The following is a 20,629-nucleotide window of genomic DNA, read 5'->3' as shown; positions in this document are numbered from 1 at the left end:
GGCAACCTAGCTGTGAACCAGGTATCACACACACACACACACACACACACACACACACACACACACACACACACACACACACACACACACACACAGCTACAGGCTCTCTTCCTGGGTCTAGGTCAATATCAACAGACTAAAAACTAAGGCTTAGGTGTCAAATAGCACCCTATTCCCTATATAGTGCACTACTACTTACCAGAACCTCAAACACTTCTCAGCAGAGGACTACTTTATACTAGTCTATCATTTATTTGATTTAACAAGTCAGTTAAGAACACGTTTTTATTTACAACGACGGCCTAACCCTAACGCGGATCACATGACAGACTTTCGTTTAAAAACCACGGTTGGCCGGCTAGCTAGCGCTGGGTATGGGTTCTGACTATATAAAAACCCAGTTAGCTAGCTAGCGCTGGGTATGGGTTCTGACTATATAGAAACCCAGTTAGCTAGCTAGCGCTGGGTATGGGTTCTGACTATATAAAAACCCAGTTAGCTAGCTAGCGCTGGGTATGGGTTCTGACTATATAGAAACCCAGTTAGCTAGCTAGCGCTGGGTATGGGTTCTGACTATATAAAAACCCAGTTAGCTAGCTAGCGCTGGGTATGGGTTCTGACTATATAAAAACACAGCTAGCTAGCTAGCGCTGGGTATGGGTTCTGACTATATAAAAACACAGTTAGCTAGCTAGCGCTGGGTATGGGTTCTGACTATATAAAAACCCAGTTAGCTAGCTAGCGCTGGGTATGGGTTCTGACTATATAGAAACCCAGTTAGCTAGCTAGCGCTGGGTATGGGTTCTGACTATATAAAAACCCAGTTAGCTAGCTAGCGCTGGGTATGGGTTCTGACTATATAAAAACCCAGTTAGCTAGCTAGCGCTGGGTATGGGTTCTGACTATATAAAAACACAGCTAGCTAGCTAGCGCTGGGTATGGGTTCTGACTATATAAAAACACAGTTAGCTAGCTAGCGCTGGGTATGGGTTCTGACTATATAAAAACCCAGTTAGCTAGCTAGCGATGGGTATGGGTTCTGACTATATAAAAACACAGCTAGCTAGCTAGCGCTGGGTATGGGTTCTGACTATATTCCTACCAGCCTAAACCTCAACATGCATGGTCCGCTTTGTCATGTGGATCACCATTTCAGTCTGTTTGTCCAATGAGCTGACTCCTAGACCTAATGATGGCTTCTGATTGGGCCCCCTACAAAGACCAAGTGATGGCTTCTGATTGGGCCTCCTACAAAGACCAAGTGATGGCTTCTGATTGGGCCTCCTACAAAGACCAAGTGATGGCTTCTGATTGGGCCTCCTACAAAGACCTAGTGATGGCTTCTGATTGGGCCTCCTACAAAGACCTAGTGATGGCTTCTGATTGGGCCTCCTACAAAGACCAAGTGATGGCTTCTGATTGGGCCTCCTACAAAGACCAAGTGATGGCTTCTGATTGGGCCTCCTACAAAGACCAAGTGATGGCTTCTGATTGGGCCTCCTACAAAGACCAAGTGATGGCTTCTGATTGGGCCTCCTACAAAGACCAAGTGATGGCTTCTGATTGGGCCTCAGAGAGAGCCCACTGACTGCCCACTAATACCTTGTTCTCTCTACCGTGCCAACCCAACAGTACTGGTGCGAATGTTGTATTTTCATATGAGGTATTTCCGGTATGTTTCCACTAGCTGGGGGATGTTTAACCAGGCTTAACCCAGTACAGCTTGGCTCGGCAGTGTGAAAAGAGCTTATGTATGGTAGCCCAGGACAGCGTTTGTTTACTGTGTCATGGCTGTGTGGAGGTTGGATGGGAGGGAAGTGTCATGGCTGTGTGGAGGTTGGATGGGAGGGAAGTGTCATGGCTGTGTGGAGGTTGGATGGGAGGGAAGTGTCATGGCTGTGTGGAGGCGGATGGGAGGGAAGTGTCATGGCTGTGTGGAGGTTGGATGGGAGGGAAGTGTCATGGTTGGATGGGAGGGAAGTGTGTGGGAGGCATATTGTGTCATGGCTGTGTGGAGGTTGGATGGGAGGGAAGTGTCATGGCTGTGTGGAGGTTGGATGGGAGGGAAGTGTCATGGCTGTGTGGAGGCGGATGGGAGGGAAGTGTCATGGCTGTGTGGAGGTCGGATGGGAGGCATATTGTGTCATGGCTGTGTGGAGGCGGATGGGAGGGAAGTGTCATGGCTGTGTGGAGGTCGGATGGGAGGGAAGTGTCATGGCTGTGTGGAGGTCGGATGGGAGGGAAGTGTCATGGCTGTGTGGAGGCGGATGGGAGGGAAGTGTCATGGCTGTGTGGAGGCGGATGGGAGGGAAGTGTCATGGCTGTGTGGAGGTCGGATGGGAGGGAAGTGTCATGGCTGTGTGGAGGTTGGATGGGAGGGAAGTGTCATGGCTGTGTGGAGGTCGGATGGGAGGGAAGTGTCATGGCGGTGTGGAGGTTGGATGGGAGGGAAGTGTGTGGGAGGCATATTGTGTCATGGCTGTGTGGAGGTTGGATGGGAGGGAAGTGTCATGGCTGTGTGGAGGCGGATGGGAGGGAAGTGTCATGGCTGTGTGGAGGCGGATGGGAGGGAAGTGTCATGGCTGTGTGGAGGTTGGATGGGAGGGAAGTGTGTGGGAGGCATATTGTGTCAGGCTGTGTGGAGGCGGATGGGAGGGAAGTTTCTCCCCCCGTTGGCCCCCGTTGGCTCCTTCCTCCCCCCGTTGGCCCCCTGGCTCCTTTCTCCCCCCGTTGGCCCCCTGGCTCCTTTCCTCCCCCCGTTGGCCCCCTGCTCCTTTCTCCCCCCGTTGGCCCCTCTCTCCCCCCGTTGGCCCCCTGGCTCCTTTCCTCCCCCCGTTGGCCCCCTGCTCCTTTCTCCCCCCGTTGGCCCCTCTCTCCCCCAGTTGGCCCCCTGGCTCCTTTCCTCCCCCCGTTGGCCCCCTGCTCCTTTCTCCCCCCGTTGGCCCCCTGCTCCTTTCTCCCCCCGTTGGCCCCTCTCTCCCCCCGTTGGCCCCCTGGCTCCTTTCCTCCCCCCGTTGGCCCCCTGCTCCTTTCTCCCCCCGTTGGCCCCTCTCTCCCCCCGTTGGCCCCCTGGCTCCTTTCCTCCCCCCGTTGGCCCCCTGCTCCTTTCTCCCCCGTTGGCCCCTTTCTCCCCCCGTTGGCCCCCTGCTCCTTTCTCCCCCCCGTTGGCCCCTCTCTCCCCCCGTTGGCCCCCTGGCTCCTTTCCCCCCCGTTGGCCCCTCTCTCCCCCCGTTGGCCCCTTTCTCCCCCCGTTGGCCCCTGCTCCTTTCTCCCCCGTTGGCCCCCTGGCCCCTCTCTCCCCCCGTTGGCCCCCTGCTCCTTTCTCCCCCGTTGGCCCCCTGGCTCCTTTCTCCCCCTGTTGTTTTGTTAATGAAACGGCGGTGAGGTGCGTTCAGCAGAGTAGCAGCTCTGTCCTACATGCAGTGCATTAGAAAAGTATTCATTTTTTTTCCCACATTTAGTTTCCGGGCAGGTCTGGGCAACTCCAATCCTCGAGGGCCTTATTGGTGTCATTGTTTTGCCCCCCCCCCCCCCCCCCCCAGCTAACACACCTGACTCCAATAATCACCGAATCCTGATCTTCAGTTTAGAAAATTAGTTTATATCAGGTGGGTTTTACTACGGGTGGTGGAAAAGTGTGACTCCAATTAGGCCCCTGGAGACTGGAGCTGCCCAGGCCCGCCAACCTTACAGCCTTATTCTAAAATAGATTAAATCGTTTTTTCCCCCTTTAATCAACCTATACCCCATAATGACAAAGCAAAAACATGTTTTTATAAAAAAAATGGTCCAAAAAATTAAAATGAAATATCAAATTTACATAAGTATTCAGAATCTTTACTCAGTACTTTGTTGAAGCACCTTTGGCAGTGATTACAGCCTCAAGTCTTCTTGGGTATGACGCTACAAGCTTGGTACACCTGTATTTGGGGAGTTTCTCCCATTCTTCTCTGCAGATCCTCTCAAGCTCTGTCAGGTTGGATGGGGAGCGTCGCTGCACAGCTATTTTCAGGTCTCTCCAGAGATGGTCCATCGGCTTCAAGTCCGGGCTCTGGCTGGGCCTCTCATGGACAATCAGAGACTTGTCCTGAAGCCACTCCTGCGTTGTCTTGGCTGTGTGCTTAGGGTCGTTGTCCTGTTGGAAGGTGAACCTTCACCCCAGTCTGAGGTCCTGAGCGCTCTGGAGCAGGTTTTCATCAAGGATCTCTCTATACTTTGCTCCGTTCATCTTTCCCTCGATCCTGACATGTCTCCCAGTCCCTGCTGCTGAAAAACATCCCCACAGCACTATGCTGCCACCACCATGCTTCACCGTAGGGATGGTGCCAGGTTTCCTCCAGACGTGATGCTTGGCATTCAGGCCAAAGAGTTCAATCTTGGTTTCATCAGACCAGAGAATCTTGTTTCTCATAGTCTGAGTCCTTTAGGTGCCTTTTGGTCAAACTCCAAGCGGGTTGTCATGTGCCTTTTACTGAGGAGTGGCTTCCGTCTGGCCACTCTACCATAAAGTCCTGATTTGGTGGAGTGCTACAGAGATGGTTGTCCTTCTGGAAGGTTCTCCCATCTCCACAGAGGAACTCTGGAGCTCTGTTAGAGTGACCATCGGGTTCTTGGTTCACCTCCCTGACCAAGACCCTTCTCCCCCTCTGATTGGTCAGTTTGGCCGGGCGGCCAGCTCTAGGAAGAGTCTTGGTGCTTGCAAATCAATGCCAGATCAATTGAATTTACCACAGGTGGACTCCAAGTGGTAAAAACAACTCAAGGATGATCAATGGAAACAGGAAGTATCTGAGCTCACAGCAAAACGTCTGAATACTTATTTGGCAAAATTTCGAGAGGAAAAAAAACTTGTTTTCACTTTGTCATCATGGGGTATTGTGTGTAGATTGAGGAGGATGACAATTAATTGAATCCGTTTTAGAACGAGGCTGTAATGTAACAAAATATGGAATAAGTCAAGGGGTCTGAATACTTTCCGAATGCGCCGTGACGTCAGAGAGGGAATTCGGTGTTCGTTAGTTTTTTGAATACACTTCTTTCTTGTTGTATAATGTCTTTAAAACGACGCGGTAGTTTCACCAAGTACGGATTCCCAGCTTTAAAGTTGGATGGATTTAAAATGGTATAAACTGACTGAATTCACAGTCTCAACGACCCATGTTAAAATCAAGAGCTGAATGTCTGAATGTGTATCAATGTTCGCTGGTTAAAACGGGTTCTGAGTGGAACTGGGGGGTTCTGAGTGGAACTGGGGGGTTCTGACCCAGTAATGACTGGAACTGTGGGGGTTCTGACCCAGTAATGACTGGAACTGGGGGGTTCTGAGTGGAACTGGGGGGTTCTGACCCAGTAATGACTGGAACTGGGGGGGTTCTGACCCAGTAATGACTGGAACTGGGGGGTTCTGACCAAGTAATGACTGGAACTGGGGGGGTCTGACCCAGTAATGACTGGAACTGGGGGGTTCTGACTGGAACTGGGGGGTTCTGAGTGGAACTGGGGGGTTCTGACCCAGTAATGACTGGAACTGGGGGGGTTCTGACCCAGTAATGACTGGAACTGGGGGGTTCTGACCCAGTAATGACTGGAACTGGGGGGTTCTGACCCAGTAATGACTGGAACTGGGGGGGTCTGACCCAGTAATGACTGGAACTGGGGGGTTCTGACCCAGTAATGACTGGAACTGGGGGGTTCTGACCCAGTAATGACTGGAACTGGGGGGTTCTGACCCAGTAATGACTGGAACTGGGGGGGTCTGACCCAGTAATGACTGGAACTGGGGGGTTCTGACCCAGTAATGACTGGAACTGGGGGGTTCTGACCAAGTAATGACTGGAACTGGGGGGGTCTGACCCAGTAATGACTGGAACTGGGGGGTTCTGACCCAGTAATGACTGGAACTGGGGGGTTCTGAGTGGAACTGGGGGGTTCTGACCCAGTAATGACTGGAACTGGGGGGTTCTGACCCAGTAATGACTGGAACTGGGGGGGTCTGACCCAGTAATGACTGGAACTGGGGGGTTCTGACCCAGTAATGACTGGAACTGGGGGGTTCTGACCAAGTAATGACTGGAACTGGGGGGTTCTGACCCAGTAATGACTGGAACTGGGGGGGTCTGACCCAGTAATGACTGGAACTGGGGGGTTCTGACCCAGTAATGACTGGAACTGGGGGGTTCTGAGTGGAACTGGGGGGTTCTGACCCAGTAATGACTGGAACGGGGGGGTTCTGACCCAGTAATGACTGGAACGGGGGGGGTTCTGACCCAGTAATGACTGGAACTGGGGGGTTCTGACCCAGTAATGACTGGAACTGGGGGGGTCTGACCAAGTAATGACTGGAACTGGGGGTTCTGACCCAGTAATGACTGGAACTGGGGGGTTCTGACTGGAACTGGGGGGTTCTGAGTGGAACTGGGGGGTTCTGAGTGGAACTGGGGGGTTCTGACCCAGTAATGACTGGAACTGGGGGGGTTCTGACCCAGTAATGACTGGAACTGGGGGGTTCTGACCCAGTAATGACTGGAACTGGGGGGGTTCTGACCCAGTAATGACTGGAACTGGGGGGTTCTGACCCAGTAATGACTGGAACTGGGGGGGTTCTGACCCAGTAATGACTGGAACTGGGGGGTTCTGACCCAGTAATGACTGGAACTGGGGGGTTCTGACCCAGTAATGACTGGAACTGGGGTGTTCTGAGTGGCTGTGAAGGTCAGGGTTTTTGTCTTTATAGAGGTGGTGGGGGAAAAAGTACCCAGTTTGTCATACTGTAGTAAAAGTAAAGATACCTTATTAATAGAGAATGACTCCAGTAAAAGTGAAAGTAAAATACTACTTGAGTAAAAGTCTAAAAGTATTTGGTTTTTAAAAGTACTGAAGTATCAAAAGTAAAAGTATATATTTGAAATTTCTTATATTCAACAAAGCAGACAGCACCATTTTTCTCATTTTTAATTTTATTTATTTACAGATAGCCAGGGGCCACACTCCAACACTCAGATATAATTTACAAAGGAAGTATTTGTGTTTAGTGAGTCCTCCAGATCAGAGGCAGTAGGGACGACCAGGGATGTTCTCTGTTTAGTGAGTCCTCCAGATCAGAGGCAGTAGAGATGACCAGGGATGTTCTCTGTTTAGTGAGTCCACCAGATCAGAGGCAGTAGGGATGACCAGGGATGTTCTCTGTTTAGTGAGTCCTCCAGATCAGAGGCAGTAGGGATGACCAGGGATGTTCTCTGTTTAGTGAGTCCTCCAGATCAGAGACAGTAGGGATGACCAGGGATGTTCTCTGTTTAGTGAGTCCTCCAGATCAGAGGCAGTAGGGATGACCAGGGATGTTCTCTGTTTAGTGAGTCCTCCAGATCAGAGACAGTAGGGATGACCAGGGATGTTCTCTGTTTAGTGAGTCCTCCAGATCAGAGACAGTAGGGATGACCAGAGATGTTCTCTGTTTAGTGAGTCCTCCAGATCAGAGACAGTAGGGATGACCAGGGATGTTCTCTGTTTAGTGAGTCCTCCAGATCAGAGGCAGTAGGGACGACCAGGGATGTTCTCTTGATAAGTGTGTGAATTGGACCATTTTCCTGTCAGAATGTAACAAATACTTTGGGTATCAGGGAAAATAAATGTAGTAAAAAGTACAATATTTTCTTTTGGAATGTATTGAAGTACAAGTAAAATACACCCAAAAAAACCGACTTAAATATAAAATACTTTAAAGTACTACTTAACTGCTTTATATTGTTATAAGAATGCAGGTACATAATATAACCAATCGGAGAAGGGCGGCAGCGTAGCCTAGTGGTCAGAGCGTCGGACTAGTAACCCGAAAGGTTGCTGGATCGAATCCCCCGAGCTGACGAGGTACAAATCTGTCGTTCTGCCCCCTGAACAAGGCAGTTAACCCCCACTGTTCCCCCGGTTGGCCGTGTCGTGGAATATTGCCTCAGAAATATAACACTTTTTTTTTACAAGAACTTGTAAATTCAATATAGACTTTAATACAAAAGTAGCAAAAGCCGAGTTGGTCCGCGGAACATCCAACTTCCCCCCCTGAGGACCGTCTCTGCTTTAATAAACACACAGCATATAGGTACATCCCCATATGTAAATGCAATTACTCCCCTTAGTCCATCTGCCTCAATTATCTTTCAGTCTGAGTTCTTTGCTTGTTTACGTCCAATAACGCCCATATCTGCTTCCTGGTTCGATTATAATGGTGGCGGGAACCCACTTTATGGTCATACAACAAAAAAAATTAATAATACATGAATTGCATGATCGTTTTTAACCTACCATCTTCCTTCCTGTGTCCTCCTGACAGTATGACCCAGCTGTCATAAATGTACACATGGCCTTGGCTAATGCGCCTATGTTAGTTTTTTCTCTTAAATGACATGTTTTTACCCTCTTCAGAAATAGCAAAATGTCCTTCACCTTCTCTTCCTATGGCCAATGTCCTTACTGCTTCAGAAATAGCGACTACACCTGTTTATATTACATTAGCTCTCGCCAAGTTTGAAATAAAGGTTAAAATTAGAAAATGAAAATAAAAGAACGAAAGCTTTATTTTTCTATGTTTAAAAAAAAAAAAAAAATAGAGCTGTCGTTAAAATAGTCGTCAGTCTGCTGAATATAACATGTTATCATGTGTAACAAACAGCACTCAGCGAAGCATTGTTACCTCTTTACAAAACACAAGGGGAGAGAGAGAGAGAGAGAGAGAGAGAGAGAGAGAGAGAGAGAGAGATGTTATCAAACAGTAGAATGTATTTGGGTAGCAGGTTTTTTGCGTTTTAATAGATTTTAAAACCCTACCTACTAACCGGTCCCTTCCAGCTCAGCTATTCTCATAAACATAACGACACGGGGCTAGAAACCAGGCCCGTTACAGACAGACAGAGAGAGATCATTCTCCTTCCTGTTTCAGCACCCATCCCCCCCCCATTCTGTCTGCTTGGTTGCTGTTACTCTGAGCCTTGGAGACACACTGAGGAAGAAGAGGTGTCTGCTGGGTCCTAGTGTTAGAGGAGTTGAGTCTCTCTGTTCTTCGAGTGGAGTTGAGTCTCTCTCTTCTTCGAGTGGAGTTGAGTCTCTCTCTTCTTCGAGTGGAGTTGAGTCTCTCTCTTCTTCGAGTGGAGTTGAGTCTCTCTCTTCTTCGAGTGGAGTTGAGTCTCTCTCTTCTTCGAGTGGAGTTGAGTCTCTCTCTTCTTCGAGTGGAGTTGAGTCTCTCTCTTCTTCGAGTGGAGTTGAGTCTCTCTCTTCTTCGAGTGGAGTTGAGTCTCTCTCTTCTTCGAGTGGAGTTGAGTCTCTCTCTTCTTCGAGTGGAGTTGAGTCTCTCTCTTCTTCGAGTGGAGTTGAGTCTCTCTCTTCTTCGAGTGGAGTTGAGTCTCTCTCTTCTTCGAGTGGAGTTGAGTCTCTCTCTTCTTCGAGTGGAGTTGAGTCTCTCTCTTCTTCGAGTGGAGTTGAGTCTCTCTCTTCTTCGAGTGGAGTTGAGTCTCTCTGTTCTTCGAGTGGAGTTGAGTCTCTCTGTTCTTCGAGTGGAGTTGAGTCTCTCTGTTCTTCGAGTGGAGTTGAGTCTCTCTGTTCTTCGAGTGGAGTTGAGTCTCTCTGTTCTTCGAGTGGAGTTGAGTCTCTCTGTTCTTCGAGTGGAGTTGAGTCTCTCTGTTCTTCGAGTGGAGTTGAGTCTCTCTGTTTTTCGAGTGGAGTTGAGTCTCTCTGTTTTTCGAGTGGAGTTGAGTCTCTCTGTTCTTCGAGTGGAGTCTCTCTGTTCTTCGAGTGGAGTTGAGTCTCTCTGTTCTTCGAGTGGAGTTGAGTCTCTCTGTTCTTCGAGTGGAGTTGAGTCTCTCTGTTCTTCGAGTGGAGTTGAGTCTCTGTTGAGCGGGAGAGAGAATGAGAGTTTACATTTTCTTAAAATGGTTCATCTAGTTCTATTCAAGCTGGTTTTATTCCAGTTGTACATTAGTAATGGGAGCTGGTTTTATTCCAGAACTCACTCTGCTCGACTGTATGTAGTATCCAGTCTAGAGAGGGAACTCACTCTGCTCGACTGTATGTAGTATCCAGTCTAGAGAGGGAACTCACTCTGCTCGACTGTATGTAGTATCCAGTCTAGAGAGGGAACTCACTCTGCTCGACTGAATGTAGTATCCAGTCTAGAGAGGGAACTCACTCTGCTCGACTGTATGTAGTATCCAGTCTATAGAGGGAACTCACTCTGCTCGACTGTATGTAGTATCCAGTCTAGAGAGGGAACTCACTCTGCTCGACTGTATGTAGTATCCAGTCTAGAGAGGGAACTCACTCTGCTCGACTGTATGTAGTATCCAGTCTAGAGAGAGGGAACTCACTCTGCTCGACTGTATGTAGTATCCAGTCTAGAGAGGGAACTCACTCTGCTCGACTGTATGTAGTATCCAGTCTAGAGAGGGAACTCACTCTGCTCGACTGTATGTAGTATCCAGTCTATAGAGGGAACTCACTCTGCTCGACTGTATGTAGTATCCAGTCTAGAGAGGGAACTCACTCTGCTCGACTGAATGTAGTATCCAGTCTATAGAGGGAACTCACTCTGCTCGACTGTATGTAGTATCCAGTCTAGAGAGGGAACTCTCTGCTCGACTGTATGTAGTATCCAGTCTAGAGAGAGGGAACTCACTCTGCTCGACTGTATGTAGTATCCAGTCTATAGAGGGAACTCACTCTGCTCGACTGTATGTAGTATCCAGTCTATAGAGGGAACTCACTCTGCTCGACTGTATGTAGTATCCAGTCTAGAGAGAGAACTCACTCTGCTCGACTGTATGTAGTATCCAGTCTAGAGAGAGGGAACTCACTCTGCTCGACTGTATGTAGTATCCAGTCTAGAGAGAGAGAACTCACTCTGCTCGACTGTATGTAGTATCCAGTCTAGAGAGAGGGAACTCACTCTGCTCGACTGTATGTAGTATCCAGTCTAGAGAGAGGGAACTCACTCTGCTCGACTGTATGTAGTATCCAGTCTAGAGAGAGGGAACTCTCTGCTCGACTGTATGTAGTATCCAGTCTAGAGAGAGGGAACTCACTCTGCTCGACTGTATGTAGTATCCAGTCTAGAGAGGGAACTCACTCTGCTCGACTGTATGTAGTATCCAGTCTAGAGAGGGAACTCACTCTGCTCGACTGTATGTAGTATCCAGTCTATAGAGGGAACTCACTCTGCTCGACTGTATTTAGTATCCAGTCTATAGAGGGAACTCACTCTGCTCGACTGTATGTAGTATCCAGTCTATAGAGGGAACTCACTCTGCTCGACTGTATGTAGTATCCAGTCTAGAGAGGGAACTCACTCTGCTCGACTGTATGTAGTATCCAGTCTAGAGAGGGAACTCACTCTGCTCGACTGTATGTAGTATCCAGTCTAGAGAGGGAACTCACTCTGCTCGACTGTATGTAGTATCCAGTCTAGAGAGGGAACTCACTCTGCTCGACTGTATGTAGTATCCAGTCTATAGAGGGAACTCACTCTGCTCGACTGTATTTAGTATCCAGTCTATAGAGGGAACTCACTCTGCTCGACTGTATGTAGTATCCAGTCTATAGAGGGAACTCACTCTGCTCGACTGTATGTAGTATCCAGTCTAGAGAGGGAACTCACTCTGCTCGACTGAATGTAGTATCCAGTCTATAGAGGGAACTCACTCTGCTCGACTGTATTTAGTATCCAGTCTATAGAGGGAACTCACTCTGCTCGACTGTATGTAGTATCCAGTCTATAGAGGGAACTCACTCTGCTCGACTGTATGTAGTATCCAGTCTAGAGAGGGAACTCACTCTGCTCGACTGAATGTAGTATCCAGTCTATAGAGGGAACTCACTCCGCTCGACTGTATGTAGTATCCAGTCTAGAGAGGGAACTCACTCCGCTCGACTGTATGTAGTATCCAGTCTATAGAGGGAACTCACTCTGCTCGACTGTATGTAGTATCCAGTCTATAGAGGGAACTCTCTGCTCGACTGTATGTAGTATCCAGTCTAGAGAGAGGGAACTCACTCTGCTCGACTGTATGTAGTATCCAGTCTATAGAGGGAACTCACTCTGCTCGACTGTATGTAGTATCCAGTCTATAGAGGGAACTCACTCTGCTCGACTGTATGTAGTATCCAGTCTAGAGAGGGAACTCACTCTGCTCGACTGTATGTAGTATCCAGTCTAGAGAGAGAACTCACTCTGCTCGACTGTATGTAGTATCCAGTCTAGAGAGAGGGAACTCACTCTGCTCGACTGTATGTAGTATCCAGTCTAGAGAGGGAACTCACTCTGCTCGACTGTATGTAGTATCCAGTCTAGAGAGGGAACTCACTCTGCTCGACTGTATGTAGTATCCAGTCTATAGAGGGAACTCACTCTGCTCGACTGTATGTAGTATCCAGTCTAGAGAGGGAACTCACTCTGCTCGACTGTATGTAGTATCCAGTCTATAGAGGGAACTCACTCTGCTCGACTGTATGTAGTATCCAGTCTATAGAGGGAACTCACTCTGCTCGACTGTATGTAGTATCCATTCTAGAGAGACGGAACTCACTCTGCTCGACTGTATGTAGTATCCAGTCTAGAGAGAGGGAACTCACTCTGCTCGACTGTATGTAGTATCCAGTCTAGAGAGGGAACTCACTCTGCTCGACTGTATGTAGTATCCAGTCTATAGAGGGAACTCACTCTGCTCGACTGTATGTAGTATCCAGTCTAGAGAGAGGGAACTCACTCTGCTCGACTGTATGTAGTATCCAGTCTATAGAGGGAACTCACTCTGCTCGACTGTATGTAGTATCCAGTCTATAGAGGGAACTCACTCTGCTCGACTGTATGTAGTATCCAGTCTAGAGAGAGAACTCACTCTGCTCGACTGTATGTAGTATCCAGTCTAGAGAGAGGGAACTCACTCTGCTCGACTGTATGTAGTATCCAGTCTAGAGAGAGGGAACTCACTCTGCTCGACTGTATGTAGTATCCAGTCTAGAGAGGGAACTCACTCTGCTCGACTGTATGTAGTATCCAGTCTAGAGAGGGAACTCACTCTGCTCGACTGTATGTAGTATCCAGTCTAGAGAGAGGGAACTCACTCTGCTCGACTGTATGTAGTATCCAGTCTAGAGAGGGAACTCACTCTGCTCGACTGTATGTAGTATCCAGTCTATAGAGGGAACTCACTCTGCTCGACTGTATGTAGTATCCAGTCTAGAGAGGGAACTCACTCTGCTCGACTGTATGTAGTATCCAGTCTATAGAGGGAACTCACTCTGCTCGACTGTATGTAGTATCCAGTCTATAGAGGGAACTCACTCTGCTCGACTGTATGTAGTATCCAGTCTAGAGAGAGGGAACTCACTCTGCTCGACTGTATGTAGTATCCAGTCTAGAGAGAGGGAACTCACTCTGCTCGACTGTATGTAGTATCCAGTCTAGAGAGGGAACTCACTCTGCTCGACTGTATGTAGTATCCAGTCTATAGAGGGAACTCACTCTGCTCGACTGTATGTAGTATCCAGTCTAGAGAGAGGGAACTCACTCTGCTCGACTGTATGTAGTATCCAGTCTATAGAGGGAACTCACTCTGCTCGACTGTATGTAGTATCCAGTCTATAGAGGGAACTCACTCTGCTCGACTGTATGTAGTATCCAGTCTAGAGAGAGAACTCACTCTGCTCGACTGTATGTAGTATCCAGTCTAGAGAGAGGGAACTCACTCTGCTCGACTGTATGTAGTATCCAGTCTAGAGAGAGGGAACTCACTCTGCTCGACTGTATGTAGTATCCAGTCTAGAGAGGGAACTCACTCTGCTCGACTGTATGTAGTATCCAGTCTAGAGAGAGGGAACTCACTCTGCTCGACTGTATGTAGTATCCAGTCTAGAGAGAGGGAACTCACTCTGCTCGACTGTATGTAGTATCCAGTCTAGAGAGGGAACTCACTCTGCTCGACTGTATGTAGTATCCAGTCTAGAGAGGGAACTCACTCTGCTCGACTGTATGTAGTATCCAGTCTAGAGAGGGAACTCACTCTGCTCGACTGTATGTAGTATCCAGTCTATAGAGGGAACTCACTCTGCTCGACTGTATGTAGTATCCAGTCTATAGAGGGAACTCACTCTGCTCGACTGAATGTAGTATCCAGTCTAGAGAGGGAACTCACTCTGCTCGACTGTATGTAGTATCCAGTCTAGAGAGAGGGAACTCACTCTGCTCGACTGAATGTAGTATCCAGTCTAGAGAGAGGGAACTCACTCTGCTCGACTGTATGTAGTATCCAGTCTAGAGAGGGAACTCACTCTGCTCGACTGTATGTAGTATCCAGTCTAGAGAGGGAACTCACTCTGCTCGACTGTATGTAGTATCCAGTCTATAGAGGGAACTCACTCTGCTCGACTGTATGTAGTATCCAGTCTAGAGAGGGAACTCACTCTGCTCGACTGTATGTAGTATCCAGTCTAGAGAGAGGGAACTCACTCTGCTCGACTGTATGTAGTATCCAGTCTAGAGAGAGAGAACTCTCTGCTCGACTGTATGTAGTATCCAGTCTAGAGAGAGGGAACTCACTCTGCTCGACTGTATGTAGTATCCAGTCTAGAGAGGGAACTCACTCTGCTCGACTGTATGTAGTATCCAGTCTAGAGAGGGAACTCACTCTGCTCGACTGTATGTAGTATCCAGTCTAGAGAGAGAGAACTCTCTGCTCGACTGTATGTAGTATCCAGTCTAGAGAGAGGGAACTCACTCTGCTCGACTGTATGTAGTATCCAGTCTAGAGAGAGAACTCACTCTGCTCGACTGTATGTAGTATCCAGTCTAGAGAGGGAACTCACTCTGCTCGACTGTATGTAGTATCCAGTCTATAGAGGGAACTCACTCTGCTCGACTGTATGTAGTATCCAGTCTAGAGCGGGAACTCACTCTGCTCGACTGTATGTAGTATCCAGTCTATAGAGGGAACTCACTCTGCTCGACTGTATGTAGTATCCAGTCTATAGAGGGAACTCTCTGCTCGCCTGTATGTAGTATCCAGTCTAGAGAGAGAACTCACTCTGCTCGACTGTATGTAGTATCCAGTCTAGAGCGGGAACTCACTCTGCTCGACTGTATGTAGTATCCAGTCTAGAGAGGGAACTCACTCTGCTCGACTGTATGTAGTATCCAGTCTAGAGAGAGGGAACTCACTCTGCTCGACTGTATGTAGTATCCAGTCTAGAGAGAGAACTCACTCTGCTCGACTGTATGTAGTATCCAGTCTAGAGCGGGAACTCACTCTGCTCGACTGTATGTAGTATCCAGTCTAGAGAGAGAACTCACTCTGCTCGACTGTATGTAGTATCCAGTCTAGAGAGATCTTAGGCTACAGATTGCTAGTGGAGTTTAAACTTTTTGGGGCGACTTGACCAAATTCACATAGAAATGTGAGTTTTGTAGATCTGTCCTTCTCATTGAAAGCCAGTCTAAGTAGCGGTAGATCTGTTCTATGTGTTGTAGATCTGTCCTTCTCATTGAAAGCCAGTCTAAGTAGCGGTAGATCTGTTCTATGTGTTATAGATCTATCCTTCTCATTGAAAGCCAGTCTAAGTAGCGGTAGATCTGTCCTATGTGTTATAGATCTATCCTTCTCATTGAAAGCCAGTCTAAGTAGCGGTAGATCTGTTCTATGTGTTATAGATCTGTCCCTCTCATTGAAAGCCAGTCTAACTAGCGGTAGATCTGTTCTATGTGTTATAGATCTATCCTTCTCATTGAAAGCCAGTCTAAGTAGCGGTAGATCTGTTCTATGTGTTATAGATCTATCCTTCTCATTGAAAGCCAGTCTAAGTAGCGGTAGATCTGTTCTATGTGTTATAGATCTGTCCCTCTCATTGAAAGCCAGTCTAACTAGCGGTAGATCTGTTCTATGTGTTATAGATCTATCCTTCTCATTGAAAGCCAGTCTAACTAGCGGTAGATCTGTTCTATTTTTCGCCGTTTCTATGCTTCCAGTTCTTGTCTTTTTTTAATTTCGGTTTTGTACACCAGCTTCAAACACCCCAAAAAATATTGTATTTTCAGCCGTTTAGATGTTGACAAAACAAGCGTAGGAGAATCGTTGCACCAATTAGAAATTAAGAAAACAATTAGAATTTTAGCAACCAGGAAATGGCAGAGTGATTTCTGCATATGTCACCTTTAAAAAAAATAAGAACAAACATTATCCACCAATCACTTCATCAGATTGTGTTGGAGTCCTTTGGACCAGAAATCAATTGACAAGTCCTGTCTGTCCTGTCTGTCCTGTCTGTCTGTCTGTCTGTCTGTCTGTCTGTCTGTCTGTCTGTCTGTCTGTCTGTCTGTCTGTCTGTCTGTGTCTCTGTCTTATAAACTGTATAAAGGGCTATTTCAAAATGCTGACGGTATAGGACTTTCCGTCGGTATTTCAACATTTTTACACGGTATATCGCCCCCCAAGTCTAGTATAGGTCTTCACGACCTTTTTAGAGAGACTTTTTGGAAAAAATAAACATCTCAGATGTGTCAGATCACTGATCTCCAGCTCAGGGCTCCAGCTATGCAGCTTTGGTTTTGCTAACATGCTAACATGCTAACATGCTAACATGCTAAAATGCTAACATACTAACATGCTAACATGCTAACATGCTAACATACTAAAATGCTAACATACTAACATACTAACATGCTAACATGCTAACATGCTAACATGCTAACATGCTAACATGCTAGCTAGATGTCAAGCTTCTTGGTTCCAGCAGAGACATTCAACCCCCCCTCCTGGATTATTATTATAAATAGCGTCCCTTTTGTGTGTAATACTGTATACCCCTGTATGGTACAGAAACGGAATGGAAATCTGGATACCAACCAATCCTAAACTTTATGGACCAGACCTTAACCAATCATCTCTCTCTCTCTAGATGGTGGTGTAGACCTACATGGACTAGACCTTAACCAATCAGTAGACCTACATGGACCAGACCTTAACCAATCATCTCTCTCTCTCTAGATGGTGGTGTAGACCTACATGGACTAGACCTTAACCAATCAGTAGACCTACATGGACCAGACCTTAACCAATCATCTCTCTCTCTCTAGATGGTGGTGTAGACCTACATGGACCAGACCTTAACCAATCAGTAGACCTACATGGACCAGACCTTAACCAATCATCTCTCTCTCTCTAGATGGTAGTGTAGACCTACATGGACCAGACCTTAACCAATCATCTCTCTCTCTCTCTAGATGGTAGTGAAGACCTACATGGACCAGACCTTAACCAATCATCTCTCTCTCTCTAGATGGTGGTGTAGACCTACATGGACTAGACCTTAACCAATCAGTAGACCTACATGGACCAGACCTTAACCAATCATCTCTCTCTCTCTCTAGATGGTGGTGTAGACCTACATGGACTAGACCTTAACCAATCATCTCTCTCTCTAGATGGTGGTGTAGACCTACATGGACTAGACCTTAACCAATCAGTAGACCTACATGGACCAGACCTTAACCAATCATCTCTCTCTCTCTCTCTCTCTAGATGGTAGTGTAGACCTACATGGACCAGACCTTAACCAATCATCTCTCTCTCTCTCTCTCTCTAGATGGTAGTGTAGACCTACATGGACCAGACCTTAACCAATCATCTCTCTCTCTCTAGATGGTAGTGTAGACCTACATGGACCAGACCTTAACCAATCATCTCTCTCTCTCTGTAGATGGTGGTGAAGACCTACATGGACCAGACCTTAACCAATCAGTAGACCTACATGGACCAGACCTTAACCAATCATCTCTCTCTCTCTCTCTCTGTAGATGGTGGTGAAGACCTACATGGACCAGACCTTAACCAATCATCTCTCTCTCTCTCTCTGTAGATGGTGGTGAAGACCTACATGGACTAGACCTTAACCAATCATCTCTCTCTCTCTCTCTGTAGATGGTGGTGAAGACCTACATGGACATGGACCAGGACAGCGAGGAAGAGAAGCAGCAGTATCTGAACCTGGCTCTCCATCTGGCCTCAGAGTTCTTCCTGAGGAACCCCAACAAGGATGTTCGTCTCCTGGTGGCCTGCTGCCTGGCTGACATCTTCAGGATCTACGCCCCTGAGGCCCCTTACACCTCACACGACAAACTGAAGGTACCTGGTTATAACCTTCATCTAACCTCCACACAACCATAACCCCTATACAACCATAACCCCTTACACCTCACACGACAAACTGAAGGTACCTGGTTATAACCTTCATCTAACCTCCACACAACCATAACCCCTATACAACCATTACCCTTTATAAAACCATAACCCATACACCTCCCTGATCTTGGACATTACCCTTTATAAAACCATTACCCATACACCTCCCTGATCTTGGACATTACCCCTTTTATAAAACCATAACCCATACACCTCCCTGATCTTGGACATTACCCATACACCTCCCTGATCTTGGACATTACCCTTTATAAAACCATTACCCATACACCTCCCTGATCTTGGACATTACCCCTTTTATAAAACCATAACCCATACACCTCCCACACCTCCCTGATCTTGGACATTACCCCTTTTATAAAACCATAACCCATACACCTCCCTGATCTTGGACATTACCCATACACCTCCCTGATCTTGGACATTACCCTTTATAAAACCATTACCCATACACCTCCCTGATCTTGGACATTACCCCTTTTATAAAACCATAACCCATACACCTCCCTGATCTTGGACATTACCCATACACCTCCCTGGTCTTGGACATTACCCCTTTTATAAAACCATAACCCCTACACCTCCCTGATCTTGGACATTACCCATACACCTCCCCGATCTTGGACATTACCCTTTATAAAACCATAACCCCCACACCTCCCTGATCTTGGACATTACCCCTTTTATAAAACCATTACCCATACACCTCCCTGATCTTGGACATTACCCTTTATAAAACCATTACCCATACACCTCCCTGGTCAAGGACATTACCCCTTTTATAAAACCATAACCCATACACCTCCCTGATCTTGGACATTACCCATACACCTCCCTGATCTTGGACATTACCCATACACCTCCCTGATCTTGGACATTACCCATACACCTCCCTGATCTTGGACATTACCCATACACCTCCCTGATCTTGGACATTACCCATACACCTCCCTGATCTTGGACATTACCCATACACCTCCCCGATCTTGGACATTACCCATACACCTCCCTGATCTTGGACATTACCCATACACCTCCCTGATCTTGGACATTACCCATACACCTCCCTGATCTTGGACATTACCCATACACCTCCCTGATCTTGGACATTACCCATACACCTCCCTGATCTTGGACATTACCCATACACCTCCCTGATCTTGGACATTACCCATACACCTCCCTGATCTTGGACATTACCCCTTTTATAAAACCATAACCCATACACCTCCCTGATCTTGGACATTACCCCTTTTATAAAACCATAACCCATACACCTCCCCGATCTTGGACATTACCCCTTTTATAAAACCATAACCCATGTATAACCCAAGACTGATTGATACGCTTTGACCTTCCTCCTGTCCAGGACATCTTCCTGTTCATCACCAGACAGCTGAAAGGACTGGAAGACACCAAGAGCCCGCAGTTCAATAGATACTTCTACCTGCTGGAGGTGAGAGGTCAGGGGTTAGACCGTCGCCACTCGTTACCACAGCCGCAAAGTCAGAATTATGGCTTAAACCCCATCTATTTCTTCAATTTCATATTCTTAAAATCAGTTTTTTTTAATAAGTCTGACCCTTAAGTCTGACCCTTAAGTCTGACCCCTTAAGTCTGACCCTTAAGTCTGGACCTTAAGTCTGACCCCTTAAGTCTGACCCCTTAAGTCTGACCCCTTAAGTCTGACCCCTTAAGTCTGGACCTTAAGTCTGGACCTTAAGTCTGGACCTTAAGTCTGGACCTTAAGTCTGGACCTTAAGTCTGAACCTTAAGTCTGGACCTTAAGTCTGGACCTTAAGTCTGACCCTTAAGTCTGACCCTTAAGTCTGGACCTTAAGTCTGGACCTTAAGTCTGGACCTTAAGTCTGGACCTTAAGTCTGACCCTTAAGTCTGACCCTTAAGTCTGACCCCTTAAGTCTGACCCCTTAAGTCTGACCCCTTAAGTCTGACCCCTTAAGTCTGACCCCTTAAGTCTGACCCCTTAAGTCTGACCCCTTAAGTCTGACCCTTAAGTTAGTCTGGACCTTAAGTTAGTCTGGACCTTAAGTTAGTCTGGACCTTAAGTTAGTCTGGACCTTAAGTAAGTCTGGACCTTAAGTCTGACCTTAAGTCTGGACCTTAAGTCAGTCTGGACCTTAAGTCAGTCTGGACCTTAAGTCAGTCTGGACCTTAAGTCAGTCTGGACCTTAAGTCAGTCTAACCTTAAGTTAGTCTAACCTTAAGTAAGTCTAATCTTAAGTTAGTCTAATCTTAAGTTAGTCTAATCTTAAATTAGTCTAATCTTAAATTAGTCTAATCTTAAATTAGTCTAATCTTAAGTTAGTCTAATCTTAAAGTATATCCATAAAGCTACATTTAAAAAAACATGAATGTTTACGATATAACCAATTTTAAACAA

At 47.0% G+C, this 20,629-nt stretch overlaps 1 protein-coding gene across 1 annotated transcript in view; it reads left to right on the top strand.

Moving 5' to 3' along the window:
* The window catches only part of LOC123724033 (sister chromatid cohesion protein PDS5 homolog A), a 118,628-nt gene that overhangs the window by 4,266 nt on the left and 93,733 nt on the right, over positions 1-20,629 (top strand). Inside the window, exons 3-4 of the mRNA XM_082978307.1 lie at positions 17,949-18,152; positions 19,597-19,683. Coding sequence (XP_082834433.1) covers positions 17,949-18,152; positions 19,597-19,683 — 291 coding nt within the window. The remainder of the gene's footprint in view (positions 1-17,948; positions 18,153-19,596; positions 19,684-20,629) is intronic.

This window comes from Salmo salar, chromosome 08 (assembly GCF_965601325.2).
Source record: "Salmo salar chromosome 08, fSalSal1, whole genome shotgun sequence".
In the NCBI taxonomy this organism is placed as follows: domain Eukaryota; kingdom Metazoa; phylum Chordata; class Actinopteri; order Salmoniformes; family Salmonidae; genus Salmo; species Salmo salar.
The sequence above is the reverse complement of the archived record's forward strand: the minus strand, read 5'-3'. Positions and strand labels throughout refer to the sequence as shown.